Genomic DNA, 15,294 nt, shown 5'->3' with positions numbered 1-15,294 from the left:
TCCTGCTGGAAGGTGAACGCATCAGTCTCAAATCTTTTTCAGTCTAAAGCAGAGGTGTCCAAACTTTTTGTCACATGGCCTAAAATCAAGTCAAAAGTACTCACAGGTCAAGAAAATGTTTTGGTTTGTAGATCTCATCCAGATCTCCAAAACTTTTTTCCTGGCCTGTCTGCTGTGTTTATAGATCTGTAGCTGTTCAGTAATAAATCTTTGAGGTTTTCACAGCACATCAGTTTAGAGGTTTTCCTCACATGTCCCATTGGGAAGGCAACCTGTTTCTCCTCTGGCCTGGAAATCATTTGAGAATCCCATAAAACTGGGGTCCCTATTGATACGGAAAGAATAAGTTCATTTCCACAAAAAAAATCTCAGAAATATTCTTTTAAAAAATGTGAAAATGTGCTTACATTTTTTTTTCAGATTAATCTACATTTTTCTAGAAAACAAATTGCCACATTTTTTCCAGAAAATATTTGATTTTTTTGGCAATAATTTATTCCTCCAATTTTATATATTTAATTTTTCATCTGCAAAGCCCCTAAAACGCCTTCATACATAATGGCCCTTAATAACTAGCTAAAAATGATAAAGAGCCCAATTAAATGAAGATGAACAAACACAATAAATCGTCAAAAATACTCAAGCATGCATGTTAGCAGTTTTTCACTTTGTACTTGCAATAATTGCATTGATGTTCCACACAATTGCGGCACTAAGTCAACTTTATTTGGCTATTTATTTACATTCTTTAAACTGTAAATAACTAAAACTATGTGGATATATTGGGGTGTACACTTGTGCTGTATTATGGTACTGCAGCAATAAGAGTTTGATATGTTGGGTGGATGCTAATAAGACGGGAAGTTCTGCAGCTTAACCCGGATGCGGGACTGTTTATGTAACATTTGCCTGTTTTAGGGAGGGAAACCAACATTTTTGCTCCGTTCAGCTGAGCGCTTTGCCCAGTCATGTTCTTTTTCTCCCCCTTTTTCCAAGAAGGAGGGAGCAGAGTCACGTGGGTTAGTGACAGTGCTCGTACGGCGCTCTGATTGGATGAGCAGCTCCTGGCCTTGCCCCTAAGATGGGTTGTTCCCCCCCCCCCAGGTGACGTCACGACGATCAGCTGTTAGAGCTCCACAACAACAACAAAAGAAGTCGCAGTACAGGGACCCGACGAGGAAACGGGGCTGAAACGAGAAAAGACGATCAACCTCACTGTGACTCCCCATGTACAGCCCGTAAATTAAACATTTTTATATCTTATTTCTTCCGCGAAGAAAGCTCAAGTTTTTCTATTTTTCGAAAAGTAACGAATCTACCTCCGTTTTAAGGATTTTTTTGTTTTATTTGTTTTTTCAACCGTCGTTTACATCTCCTCCCTCTGCCGCAGGTGGGTTCTTTGTTTTCCTCCTGGTGAACATTAACGCGTCTCTTGCTTTTGTGTCCTCGTGTTAATCATATTTTCATGTGCATTTCAGTAGATGGACGTCTTGTTTTATCAGTTGAGTAATTATAACTGACTTGTTAACGCTCGTATTTATGATTTTATTGCAAAGCGACCACGGTTCTGATCGGCATCTGAAGCTTGGTCTTCCTCCTCTTATGCTCAAACAAAATGCTGTTTTTAATGCTTTTTTTTTTTTTTTACATATGATATATTCAAGTTTGGGTGCTGTGTTCTGGAAAATATTTTATTACATAATACAGAAGATGAAAAGTTTTTACCAGGCGGTTCAGCCCTGTGAGTGTAGAATTACAATCTCCTCCTCCTCTTCCTCTTGCTTCACCATGAATAAGCGCCCAACAGAGGCTGCTGCTGCTGCTGCTGCTGCTGCAGCAGCTCCTCGTTACCCCTGGGCCACTTTATTTCCTCCTGCAGGCTGGTTGACAAATCACATTAGCAGGAGCTGGAAGCCGATTAGTTTTGCAACACACAAAAACATACCACATTTAAAAATGTTGTTCAATTGTATTTTTTATGGGCTTATTTAATAGAAAAATACGTTTTAATTGCTATCGGCCCTTGTTTAGGCAGAATAATCTACCTATTTAAAACATTTTATTTATTTATTTTTTTACAATAAAACATGTTCGTACAGCATGTGATACTGGTAACGGGGAAAAAGGCGAACAGTAATATTTTTATTTTCAGTTTGACTTTGTTGCAGCGCTCTAGAGGTTATAAATCCCTGTTTGTAACTAAAACATGCCTAATCTGTGTTTTATCCCCGCTATATCCCTGATTATGGGGCATCCATTGTGGTTCATTCCTAATCCCAGACAGACAGATTTGAACACCCTATATAGCCTCCATCTGTATATTATGAATTGCTAGTCAGATGCAATAAAGCCAACCAGAATATGGGATAGTAGAACAGTTTATGAAAATGAATCGGTCAAAAGAAAATGGAGGTGGAGCTATCCTTGTATGATCGTTCCAGTCAGTTAAGCGCTATATATGTTCGTGAATTTAACATTAAAAGTAGCTGCTTTCAGGGAGGGTGAGTGTAGGGGTGAAACAGGTGCAGAAGAGGATTATCAGCCTGCTGTTGGGGATGGCGACAGCTTTAAAACCTTTGTTTGTTCGCCGTTGCGGCCCACGCTCGATTTTTTTCTTGTTTGATCAATGCTAGGGGGATAGCTGGGAAATACGAGCACGTCGGGGATTCTTTGAACGCACCACAGCCGATCTGCATAACGGTGGCACGCTTTCAATTGCTGGAAGAAAAACCGGATATTTGGGGTTCAAAGTTATTATTCGCATTATATAGCTACGTTTCACCGTCAGTTCTCTAAATAGACATGCCCTGCTTGTAAACTGTTAAGATAACCCCATGATACATTCAAGTACACCTCGTATAATAGAGTATTAATGTTCAAAACCACTTTCAATATGTTTTATTGCTTACGTTCATTTTATTAGCTAAAACTCCACTCTATTATTTACAAATACATATTTCAAATGTAAATAAAATCTACTTTTTTGTTAATTTCAACAGAGCTTTGATTGGTTGCTAATAGGGTGCCTACTTGTCAACTTCAACGTCTTTTAAAAATATTGTTTTCAGTTAATAATAAAGTCAATCTGGCAGTAAGACGTCACAGGCAGCAGCACATGTATGACATTTTAAATTATATCCCTGACTACGTCTGGTGATAATATACTAGAAGAGACAGACACTAATTTATATGTCCTTGCTAAGGTAAAAGAATGTTAATGACAGTAATTGCTGCTTAGACTGTGGAAATATCTGGTCATACCTGAACAAAAGTATTCCTCTCCAGTTCAGAGACTGTGATTTATAAAACGTGTATACATGTGAAAACGTGTATAACATGTGTTTTATAAAAACCTTGGTTTTTATAAAACACAAAACCAAGGGTAATCAGATGATTATTTTGTCTAGTTTTTCATGTTTTTGATAAGTTATTTAATATAAATCTAGAATATTTTTCAGAAGGAGTGTGTGATTTAAGTAAAGGTGCTTGCACAGGAATCACCGCTGTCAGCATTCATGAGTTTTTCTGTTAGCAATTTAATTTATTTAGTTATTTACAGTGTTGATGTAAACTTATTGATTCATCAAACACACCAATAACTACATTTTTAAAATTTACATTTTTTTTTTCCAATGTTGTTGCTCTTTTTAATTTGGCGTTGGAGACAGAAAAGATGAGAAATGTAACTCTGTTCATTGGATTTTTACACCTTATTATTTCCTATTAAGATCTGCGTTTGAAAGACATTTTTTCAACTAAAACTGCAAACTGAGACAAAGGCATGGGTTAAAAGGGCAGGTGCAGCATTGTTCTGCTAAACCCTCCAACACTTTGCCGGCGGGTGTCGTTACCCCAGCAGCTGCAGCGAGACACAGCTACACTGATCACTTTTCATTTTGTCTACTTTCCTAATGTGAAGTCCAGAGCTCAGGCTGCCGGCCAGCTGTGTCTGCGTGTCCTCTGAGGACACTGCAGCTCTTTATGTCCCAGCCGCTATAAAAGATGCAGACAGAGGAGCTCCTCTGTGTTTGCTTCCATCAGATATTTCCCAGCTGCTGCTCGCATCCATCTGCCCTGACAGCACATATAAGTTGATGCGCTTTACAGACTGATAAGTGTCCATCCGCTGCTAAATATTAACCAGCCAGTTAATAACGTCTTCATGTGGCTGTTTTTAGCTTCCTCCTTGCTTGTTTAAGCGCCATCGAAGGATGAATCTGGACGGATAAAACCAGCATTTGTTAATGTTTGCAATTAGACAAACAAAAAGTAAACACAGATGCCAGTTATGGAATATGGATTCTCTGCAGATCTGTATCATATTCCTAGTTACAGAAGATTAAAACTCATCAGCAGAACGTTTTGTGACAGGGAAAATGCTGACCGGCTCAGTGTATTTCAGAGGCACTGCAGTACTGAGTGTTTACAGTATACGGAGTATGTGCTGAGCTTGATAGGGTTACGGGTAACTTAATAATCACTTGGCAAGCTGCATAGAGTCTTTGCTTTCATAAGCCCCACCTGACCCATATTTTATGTGTGAACAAAAATCTCTCATTCTTTTCAAATAACCTCCTCCATCTTTGTTCCTGCTCATGATTCTGCTGCAGATTTAGGTTAATCTGTTGTAACCTTTGACTTAAAAAAAAAAGCGCACACACATACAAATAACAGTCACTAAAACAACTCATTTTGTCTTTTCTCAGGGCTCTTTCTTTGCTTTTGCACTCAACGTTGAGTGATGTCCAGCATGTCCCTGCTGGCCCTCAGGTGATCCCTGACCACACCCCATTGATGCACTTTAACACCTTTCTGGAGCCTTCGACTCGCTGTGCCCTGTGCAGCTGATGACCAAAAGGACAACCCCGACCCCCCGCCGTCGCCCAGAGCCGCGCGCCTCCTCCCTCTGCTCCTCCTTTGGCCTCACGCGCCTTCAGGACATCCCAGCATGTTCCATAGGTTCGCCAGCACTCTGTTTGGAAACGACGGGAACGAGCCGAGTCGAGACAGCCAGCCGGGAGACGGCAAGCAGGCAGAGGAAGAGGATGAAGAAGACTGGATCCTAGTGAACTACCTGGGTAAACGCAATGCACAGTTAAAAACATTTGGTAGGACACATGTCAGAGGTTTGCATTCACTCGTAACTGGCATGAATATAACCAATTCTCAGCTATTAATGATGTATTTGAGCTCAAAAGGTGCATCTAAAGTAGAGGTGCACGAATAAATTAGTCCAGATTTCCTTAATTTTGGGTGATTGGCCAATGCTTACATGAGCAACCTATATTATCTACCTGCACAACGGCCTGAAAATCAGCCACTGACCCTTTTCTCTGCCATGAGAGACGGCTACCTGACGTCAACCACCGTTGCCAACTTAGCAAGTTAGTTGCTTTATTTATCAACTTTTCAGGCAAAATAAAACAGCATCAGCTAAAATTGAAATTGGCAAGTGAGGCTTTTTTGGGTGTTTTCACACCTGATAGTCCAGTAGACTGGGTTCCATGAGGAAATAAAATTGTGATATTTGTTACATGTTCAGTAGACATGGTTTGTTTTCACGCTGCACTGTGTAAAACTATCCAAATACTTTGAAAACCTGTTCACTCCTTCACCTGTGGGGGCGCTAGTGAAGGAAACGACTCAAAAACCTCTGAAGAAAACAATGAGCGCAACTACCTTCTTCACAAACAATTACAACAAAAATGGAGCGGTGTCAGATTTTAGTTTTATACCCATTTTAATAGGGTTTGGTTGGGTTCAATAAGAAGTTGCATGCTTGCCGGAACCAAAATAAAACCATGGCATGCTACCATCACCATCAATTTTTCCCTCATCTGACAAAATGTTTTCTCCTGAGTCGTTGAAAACCAACGATAAAGCAGAGACCATCTTCCATGAGGTGTATGTATATATTTGAGCTTCCATATTATGTACAGAAAATAGAAAAGCAGCAGTAAATTTATAGTCGTTTGTCTGATTTGCTTTATTTTATATTTATCGAAATTTTTGTCTTGTGTTATAATCACCTCTCAATGAAAAACATTCATCAATAAAAACCCCAATCAACTAAATCTATGCCCTTGATGAGTGCATATAAATTTCTGACCAGCACTCTGTGGCACATCTATTTGATATAACTAAGATTGCAAACTTTTTAAAGTGATGCTTTAAATATGTCAATATGTGTGGTGAGAAAATGACTTAAAACTTTAGAAAATATATGTCAAAATCAGCTAAATAAAAGCTGAGGGGATGTGTGGAAGAGTTCTTTTTAATGTGCAGAAAGACGATCTGACAGGGAGCTGCAGGCTGAAAATAAAGATACTGTTTAACTTCAGCATTTTGTAATGGCAAGGAGAAGTCCGGCCAAGTTTCCAGAGCCGTCTGAGACCAAAACAGATCCCAGTCAAAACAGACAAGTCAGGCAGAGAGAAGTTCACAAAGTCACCCACGCTTTATACGGCAACGCGACGCGCTGCCGTGACTCCCAAATGGATCTGAGTGGGTTCTACCTCAGCTCTCCGTCCAGCCACGACTTGACCAGGCTCCGATTCTGCAGCCGTGTGAATATTTGAGGCAGGACGGGGGGGTGGGTGATGGAGGATATCTGGCATCAGGTGGTTAATGGAGAAGTGAACCTGTAAACGGGCCAAACAAAAGCATCCAAGGAACTAAATGAGGTAAAAATAGACCCTAGTTGTCTAATTATCAAGCCTATGAAGGTGAGCATGTTTGCTTTCTGGCTCCCTTCCACAGTTTTGTAGGTTTAAGGTTAAAGTTTTTCAGGACTTTTCGTGATCCATACACAAACTGTAGGTTGTGTTCTTTTATTTGGATTTTATGTTCTAGAACAGCAAGAGATAGTGGCTTGTTTTCAGTAAATAATTCCTTAATATTGATTTATAAAGGTACTAGTACTACTAATCTAATAGTGGAACTCATAATTTGTTGTCAATGTTAAGAATCATTTACTTAAAACAAACTCCTACATCTTGCTGAAAAGTTACTTTTATAAAGAGCATGAAGAGTGTGGATGCATAGCTTCGATCTAAATAGATCTAAAAATATATTATGTCAGTCTGCTGTGGAATTTCAATGCCATTTTTTCATGAATAAGCTGCTGTATTTAAAAACATTAGTTGATTCTTTATCATTTTCAGCCAAAGATCCATTTGTGGCTGCAGAGCTGCAGGTTTCAGATCTATTTGCTAAACCAACATAAAGTAGTGAATAATTATAAAGATGAAATGAAATCTTGTGTGGTTTTCAACATTTTTAACACATAAAATCTGCAAGGTGTGGCATGCATTTGCACTTAGCCACTTTCACTGTGATACCCCTAAGAAAATCCAGTGTGACCAGAAATCAACTAATTATTAAAAAGAACTAACACTATAAGTGAATATTGTTCTGCCCTAAACACACATTTAGTTCAATTCAAAAATACTTTATTGATCCGAAAGGGAAATTAAACGTTGCTGTAACATGTTTAACTAAAGTAATTGTAGGTGGTGTGGCTGTTTGAGGCTGCATAAAACTGGAACCGCCAAGCAGCCAGAGTTACAATAGAAGCAAAGAATGTGCTAGAAAGATCTAGTCAAAGTCCAGTCAAATGCAATTGGGAATCTATGGCAAGACTTGAAATTCGCTGTTCATAGACATTTGTTTATCTGTTTGTAAGAATCCAGAAAACCATTCGTCATTTCCTTTCACTTCACAACTACACACTACTTTGTGTAGGCCCATCACACACACCACCACTAAAGTACACTAAATGACAAAGAATACTTTTGAATGGCACTGTGTGACTCAAGTTGTTTAAAAAAAGCACAGGATTAGCTAAGCATGAAAGTACTAACTGTAGATGTCTGAATATGTGGTATTAAAGCTTTCCAGTCATGCCAACAGTTCACAGTTCAGAGACTCAGCGTTTAACAATGTGTTCCAGTGAAGTTAGAGCTTTGCCCCATAAAAACCTGCAGACTCTGAGCATCTTTTTGTTTGTGGAGGAGGAGGACTGGACGGGTCAACGAGTTCATTTGTTCTCCCAGCTGAGCCCCGTTAACCCAGCACACATGAAGCCTCCGCTAGATGGATTCAGTAGAGTAGATGGATTCAGAAGGAGAACGTTAAAACGTTGAGCTGTTGTGATATCCGTGCATCAGCTCTCGGACTTTGAGTCAGCACGCTGCAACTTCTCTGTTCTGCTGTGGGTAAACAAGAATGCCTCTGTGAACTCTTAGGAGTGGCGTTCGTGTCACGTGTGGAAATGAGCTGCAGCCAGACACTCACTAGTGTTTTGTATTGAGATGCATGCACAATAAGAGCCCAGAGGTCAGGGCGGGGACACAATGGAGATGTCTTCAAGTTGAGCCATTCCTATAATGGTGCATGTGTGTTTGGTATGCACGCCGAGGTGTCGGATAAAGATCAAATATGTTTCGTTATTTACAATCTTTACTGAGCGCTGGTGAAAATAGTCTCTCCATAAACAGAACCAGACCCAAACTGGGACATCTGCTTCGTCAACACAGTTATTTTTAACATCCAGCCTGCTTTCATTAGATCATGTTTCCACCTCAGAACTTCCTGATTCTTGGTCAATCATTAAAAGCTGAAGTGGGGTAAAAACAAGGCCGATCCCCCCTTGATCTGTAGCTTTCAGCAAGCCTCCCCTTTTGCACAGCTAGACACCTTGCGGTGCAGGATGTCGGTGCGTTTGCGGGTGATTTACGAGCACAAGAATGCTCAGTGTGTTATTTTGGCAGCAGTTTGTGGAGGAAACATGGATCAGGCGGTTTGGAGCAGATATGAAGCCTGCTCCCAGACTCTCAGACGGGTTTAGCAGGTCTTAGCTGTGTTTGCTCTCAAACAGAAACATGTGCAGGTTGTGGTTTCGGTTGCAGGGAGGAGATGTTGGTCTGCTGGCCTGACTGTGACTCTCAAAATGATTGTTTACATGTGGAGATGGTTCAGCTGCTGCATAGGCGGCGTGCAGCGCCACCTGCTGGAGGGCTGGTGTAGTGTTAAATCACAGAGTGAAAGGTACTTCTGGGCCAAGAAATAATAATAATTAACTTAGTGCAAATAAAATAGTCGATTTTATTTTACAAGCCACACTTTGGACATGCCAAAGACCTCTTTGGACAAATATGACAGAACAATTGTACTTCAAAACCACATTTAGGTGTTATCATCATTATTGTTATTATTAAAGCAGATATTTTCATTAGAAATAAAAAAAAAAAAAACATGAACAGAATTTTATTTTTTTTCTTCTGATTTTACTGAACTTATGTGTGAAATAATTGCGTCTCCTCTGCAGCTGAAGCTTGCTCTAGTCATTGTGGTGACGGCCTCTCTGACTCCACCATCATCCCTCATGAAGACGAAGAGGAGGAGGAGGAGGAGGAGGAAGACCTGGTGATGATCCCTTCTCCGATGGCCAGCCCCTCTATCCGCTACCCCTCCTGCACCTCCCTCAACTCCACGGCCGACACCGACCCGGACGGCGGCGCGGAGGACGATGAAGATGGGAACGACGAGGAGGAGGAGGAGGAAGGCGGGTTCCTGCGTCTGGACGCCTGCTCTCTGGAGGAGAGCTGGTTCGTGACTCCTCCCCCCTGCTTCACCGGCCATGGCGGCCAGCCGGTGCTCCTGGAGACCAGCCCGCTGGAGAACCTGCTGATCGAACACCCCAGCATGTCCGTCTACGCCCACCACAGCCCGCCGCGACTCGCCCGAGACCCGATACCACACCACACGCTCGACCGGGAAATGGACTTCCTGTCTGGAAATCCGTCTGCAAACCAAACACCTGCAGGTGGAAAAGAGAAGGCAAGACCCACGCTTGAAGGACCTCGACATAGGTATGAATGTTTTTTTATGATCTCTGATTTAACAGAAGTTTGTCTTCACTCAGTCATAATGAATAAACAAGTGTCTACGTCCCTTGAATTTTTCTGGATTTTCTCATTGATGGTCACTATCCCATGACCTTTAGATGCTCCTTACTGGGCCTCTCCAGAACCTGATCACATGCTGAGGAGGCATCTAAAGTAGGGCTGAGACAATAAATTGGATTAATCGAAACTAATTTAGTAATGATTAATCGTTAACTGGACTCAAAAAAAGACAATTTACTGAAAGAACAACATAATCAGAGCAGTAATTAAGCCAAATCTGAATAAAAATATGTACATTTTGCATTTGAGATGGAAAAAAACCCCTTCTTTATCTGTAAATGTGTTCTATTCAAAACTCCTCAAATTGCATAATTTTAGTTCCCTGGTTCAATTCATGTTTTAAAAATGTCCTATTTTGCATCCCATTATCAATTGGTTAATATAAAAATCAATCAGCAGATCAGCTCTGGATATTGATATTAAGTCAAGCAGAAATGATTTTTCAAAAAAACTGCTACAACCATGTGTTTCCCCTAGAGAACGTAACTCTGAGATTTTCATCAAATTATAATGTTTAGAAATTTAAGACATGATGGTGTCATTCAGGTAATAATTTATATTTTAGCTAAGACTAAGAAAGTGATGAACCGTTCTCATCTGTTGTTGTCATTTCTGCCTCCTACAGACCAGAGGTGGTGCAGCGCCGCTCCAGCCTGCACTCTACCTGCTACGCTGCAGCGCTCACCACCAAACCCGGACTCCTGCAGCAGCGGCCGGGTAACGTCACCCAACGCACCCAGCTGCTGTCGCGCAAGGCCCTGCGACGCCTCAACCTGCTGCGCCCCACGAAGCCCGGCACCCTCCACTTCCACCTGCACCAGCCCACCCAGAGGCACCTCAACTTCTGATGGAGTCCAGCAGCATCACAATTAGTCAGGATGGAAATGTCAACACCGGCCAATCGCTCACAAACTCTCACTTCTTTTTCATTGTTATAATTCAGAAGCAAACACCAGCAAGCAGCCAGTTACATCATCAGTCCCGCCTGATCCTTTTGAAAACCTTACAGGACAGGGAGATGGGGAAAGTAGCTGGCTTTTTTTTTTTTACTCTAAACACTTCCCCTCCTTTCATTGTCGCCCTTCTCTTTATGTATTCTTTCTGAAAAGAAGAGAAAGGGATGCAGAAAAAGCTCATCATGTTCTCCTTACCATTTCTGACTACTTTATATCCAATCAGAGAGAAAGAGGTGTCAAAATGACTCTCTTTTCTTCTCACTTTGTTTTGTTTCTGAATGGGAAACTTAAAGTGTAGAAACAATGCTGTAGGTCACTTTATTCAGAGGCAGGTTCACAGCGTGGCAGGATGGTCCGGTGGTGTTATTTCAGGGACTCACAAGGTGATGATTTGGTTGCCTGCGAACGTACAGGTAACTTTGTCAAGGCAGCAGGAGACATTGCAGATCCTAAATCACTTGAATATGTACAGTCCAGCAGGGCTGTGCTTCAGTTTAATCATTGCAGTACTGTCAGGATGAAGCTTCAAACAGTTTGGGTACAAATCCTTAAAGGGGCATTTCCACTCATTTCATCCACACTATTATAATCAGCAACATGTTCTTCTTTACTTTAGCTCTTTTACAAGGAGGCAGGAGGCATTTTATTTTTGAAGTGTTAAAACAATTTGAGTTCATATTTGATATCTTTGTGAAGTGCAATACCAAATTACTGAGTCTTTCAACATTTACTTTATAATTAGCTGTTTGTGTGTAGAGATGCATTGATCAGAATTTTGTGGTCCGATTTCTGGGTTTTGTAAAATGTCAAACTGCAAATATCCTCTTCAAAAACAACGATAATTTATCATAGTTAATATTAGGAGATCTGGAGAGCTTAAATTGAATCCCTTCAGCTAACCACCATTGATTTGTTGCGTCAACCTACCACATCTTGTCTTTGACTCAATTCTTTTATTTTGGTAAGCTTCACTCAACTGAAAGTTTACAAAAACTAAAAGTAAATTAGCGCTTTAGATTTTATCCAGAATTTTTATTTTTTTTTTCCGGAGAAGTTAATTGGGCTAAGCGCTTTTCCAAGTTGGCAAACAAAATAATAGCTCTGCTATTAGCGGATCAGTGGAAGCGTGCTCTCCACTGACGTTTACATTTAAAACTGTTTTTGACATTTTGTAATAACAATGAGCATTGTTAGCTAAAGCCGCTATATCCATTTGTTTTCCCTGAAAAATGTAACAAAGAGATTACAATCATTTTCAAAACCGACACGCAGGAATTACCAGTCAGCAGGTTAAAACATGACGTACATGGTGTCTTCTTCAGGTCTTGCTCTCTCTTACACCCTGAATGCACCACAAGTATTTGTCAATGCGCATTAATGCTTTTCAACATGACTCCAGCATGTTGCAGAAAATCTCGTTTCTTTTTAAATAGCTTCTTACATCAGTAACTCACTCAGTTTTTTTTTTTTACTCAGTAACAACATCCAATCTGAAGAGTGTTATCAGGCAGCAAACTGATTGGAAAAATTATTGGATTTTTGAGTTTCTGGCCAGTTTCTTGTCAATCTAGGGTTAGTCAAGCTAAAAATTAGTGGGTTTTGGTCCACGGCTGATTTCTCTGTGCATCTCTGGTTTAAGGTCTTGTGTGCAGGACTTCTCTGAGGAGGCTTTAACGGTATTTCTTTTCTTGCTGGATTAAAAAATAAATAAATTCTACAGGACTTTTACTGTTTACTTCTCATTAAACAAACCTAAAGTAAATCCAGACATTAGGATGTTACTTTACAGATCACCCTGTGAAACTGTAGACTGTTGTAAGTTTTAACAAAATTATCCTCAAGCACACCCCTGGACTATCGCCTCTTTCTTTTCTTTTTTTTTTTTCTTAGAGATGATCAACATTTATACTTGATCTCAGGTTTTCTTTGTGTTCTCATTTCCTTGTTACAAACACACTCTAGTTTCAATGAGTGTGAATTTAATTGACTTAAAGAGCCTTCCTAGGGGAATTTGTCTCTTTTATTTACTGCCTTTTTGAAATCTTTAGCACCACTATTTTTCGCTCAGTTCAGGACTTCCTGCTGTGCCAACCGAACCTGCTTCTGACTTTCAGTTCATCGCTTTTCACCGTATTTTTTTGGAAGAAAAAAATAAATACAAGTAGTTAAAATGACTGGGTTCAATATCACTAAATGCCTTGTTTTAATGGTAGCTTTGAGATGAATAGAAATGTAAAAAAAAAACAAAAAACATGTATGTAAAAAAAAATATATATATATACTTCCAAATTAGAAAAAAAAGCAAATTACATATCAGTATGAAGTTGTTTGCATCGATGGATTCTTGCTTTGGTATGTTTGGTAATGAGTGTGCTGTTTGTTGCATGGTTGTAATGTTGTGTTAGTATCACGATGTTGGAAAAAAATAGAAAAGATAATGGAAAAGGACTTGTTTTTCTTGTTTGTTCTGATATAAATCTGCAGTCCACTTCTCAGGGTCACAACCAATCACCTTTTACACTTTAGGAAAATGCAGATTTACTTGACGGATGATGATTCTTTTAACGCGCTCGGACTTTTTCCCGCCTCTGAAATGCGTGTGAGAAATAATTACCTGATAGATTAGTGTCTCTAAAGCTTCTTTCAGACCCTGGTTTGTGAAAACAAACCATCACCCACTTTTGGGAATCTATCAAGATACGGACAAACTGTCTTTTCAGAGCTGTTAATATTTTTTTTTTTTTTGCTCAAGTGTACCGGACTTGGTTTTAGAAATGTACTTAACGTTTGTTCAACTGTTTTAATTTCTATGCTATAATAGTTACATTTTGTTCAGCTGATATTTAAACCAAAAGAAAGTAGCGGCAATCTGTAATCTTTCACTACTGTTTAATACTTATGTTCTGTTTTTGCATTATTGAAATGTTTGTTAAATGCTTTTGGATGAAATAGCAGACAGTTTTACGTTTTAATGTGTTGCTGTAAGCAAAGCTGAAACCAGAATGAGCTCCCGCACTGCAGAAAGAAACAGTTATTATACAAACAAAACATATGGAAGGCTCTTGCGTCCAAAAAACTGTAAGTTAATGTTATTTTTTTTTCTCTTAACATGTCAGAATCTCCATGTTTAAAGTTTTATAAAAATGTATTTTGTTCTTATTCAACTAAATTGACAATGTATTTGAACTTTGCATCTTATAAGTTTTACACACCATTGTTTTTTGCATTTTCTGGAACAATCTTGATGCAGATCAATGCCTTTTATGTAACAATTTTAAAAATGTACTTAAAACATTTTTTACCATTGACTTGTTCAGATAGAGTATGTTTTCTTTTTTTAAAGATTTTAATCTGAACAAACTCAGAACACTTTTTGCAGTGTGGTGAAGGATCTCTGGTTGTTTTTGATAGGAGTGTATCTATGTTGAGTGTCTACGGTTTGCTGTACATATTACAATGGTGGACTTTGCCTTTAGCCTATGTAAGCTCGTCTTTTAGATCTGCGCTAACTAACTCTTGACTTTTCAACCTTTGCGTTCACTTTTGGTGTTATTTTTGTGTTACTGCGATATTTTTGAAGAAGATGACGTTTAAAGAAAGAAGGGATTGGAGTCGACGTTTAAGGCTCCACCTGCTGGCAGAAGCCTGAAATGTTTTATCTGTGCTTAAATCTTCGAGCTCAACTCATCTTTTATTACCAACAGGGATTTCTAGTATTTTTGTTCAATGCCTTGAAATTTGTGGATCACGTGCCTTCCAGGTTGAAATGTTGTAATGACAATGCATCGATGAAGAACTTGAACTCTTTTTTTTGTTTTTTTGTTAATGTTTTGATTGGACATAATGGATAAAAACACAGACATCAGAAACAAACTATGCATCACTTTGAAGAGGCTCCAGCTCTCGCTGCCACCATCCGCCCAGCCTGAGTACAACTTTGACAGAATGACAATGTAGCAAATCATTTTTTTCTCTCTCCTTTTATTTTAAGTGTGAAAAATATCTTGTGGCATTTTCATTTTTCATCGAGTGTTAGATATGTTTGTTTTTATGTAGTTTACTGGAATAATACAGCACTTTGCCAAAAAGAAAAAAAAATTGTAGGAATTTTAGGAGCTAATGTTTTATTTATCGATATAACTGTCATTCTTCCTCGTATTTTGGATGTATAACAGATCAATTCACTCTGTTCTGATGTCAGAAACAAAAAAAGCTGATAAAAAGTGGGGTCATCTGTTTTTGAACTGTAATAGTTAATACATGTGATCTCTCATTAGCCGACAATAAATGTTTTCATAAACAAATGTTTGTCTGTGTGTGATTCTCTTTTGCTCCAGTATGAGACTGTCATACATTGCAAGACTTCTGCC

At 39.3% G+C, this 15,294-nt stretch overlaps 1 protein-coding gene across 1 annotated transcript; it reads left to right on the top strand.

Annotated features, from left to right (window-relative positions):
- Positions 1 to 989: 989 nt before the first annotated feature.
- Positions 990 to 15,228, top strand: tp53inp1 (tumor protein p53 inducible nuclear protein 1). The gene is made up of 4 exons (XM_008430791.3): positions 990 to 1,390; positions 4,707 to 5,078; positions 9,329 to 9,872; positions 10,594 to 15,228. The coding sequence occupies exons 2-4, from the start codon at positions 4,949 to 4,951 to the stop codon at positions 10,814 to 10,816; spliced, it is 897 nt and encodes a 298-aa protein (XP_008429013.3). The 5' UTR covers positions 990 to 1,390; positions 4,707 to 4,948; the 3' UTR covers positions 10,817 to 15,228.
- The last annotated feature ends 66 nt before the right edge of the window (positions 15,229 to 15,294 follow it).

Source organism: Poecilia reticulata, chromosome 16 (genome assembly GCF_904066995.2).
Source record: "Poecilia reticulata chromosome 16, P_reticulata-male-v2, whole genome shotgun sequence".
Lineage (NCBI taxonomy): Eukaryota > Metazoa > Chordata > Actinopteri > Cyprinodontiformes > Poeciliidae > Poecilia > Poecilia reticulata.
This window is presented reverse-complemented; position numbering and strand designations above follow the sequence as displayed.

Bases quoted from the DNA above. Each gene is read 5' to 3' on its own strand.
- tp53inp1 (XM_008430791.3), top strand. From the start codon at position 4,949: ATGTTCCATAGGTTCGCCAGCACTCTGTTTGGAAACGACGGGAACGAG. The intron at 5,079-9,328 runs GTAAACGCAATG...TCTCCTCTGCAG, and splicing joins GATCCTAGTGAACTACCTGG to CTGAAGCTTGCTCTAGTCAT. The intron at 9,873-10,593 runs GTATGAATGTTT...TGCCTCCTACAG, and splicing joins CTTGAAGGACCTCGACATAG to ACCAGAGGTGGTGCAGCGCC.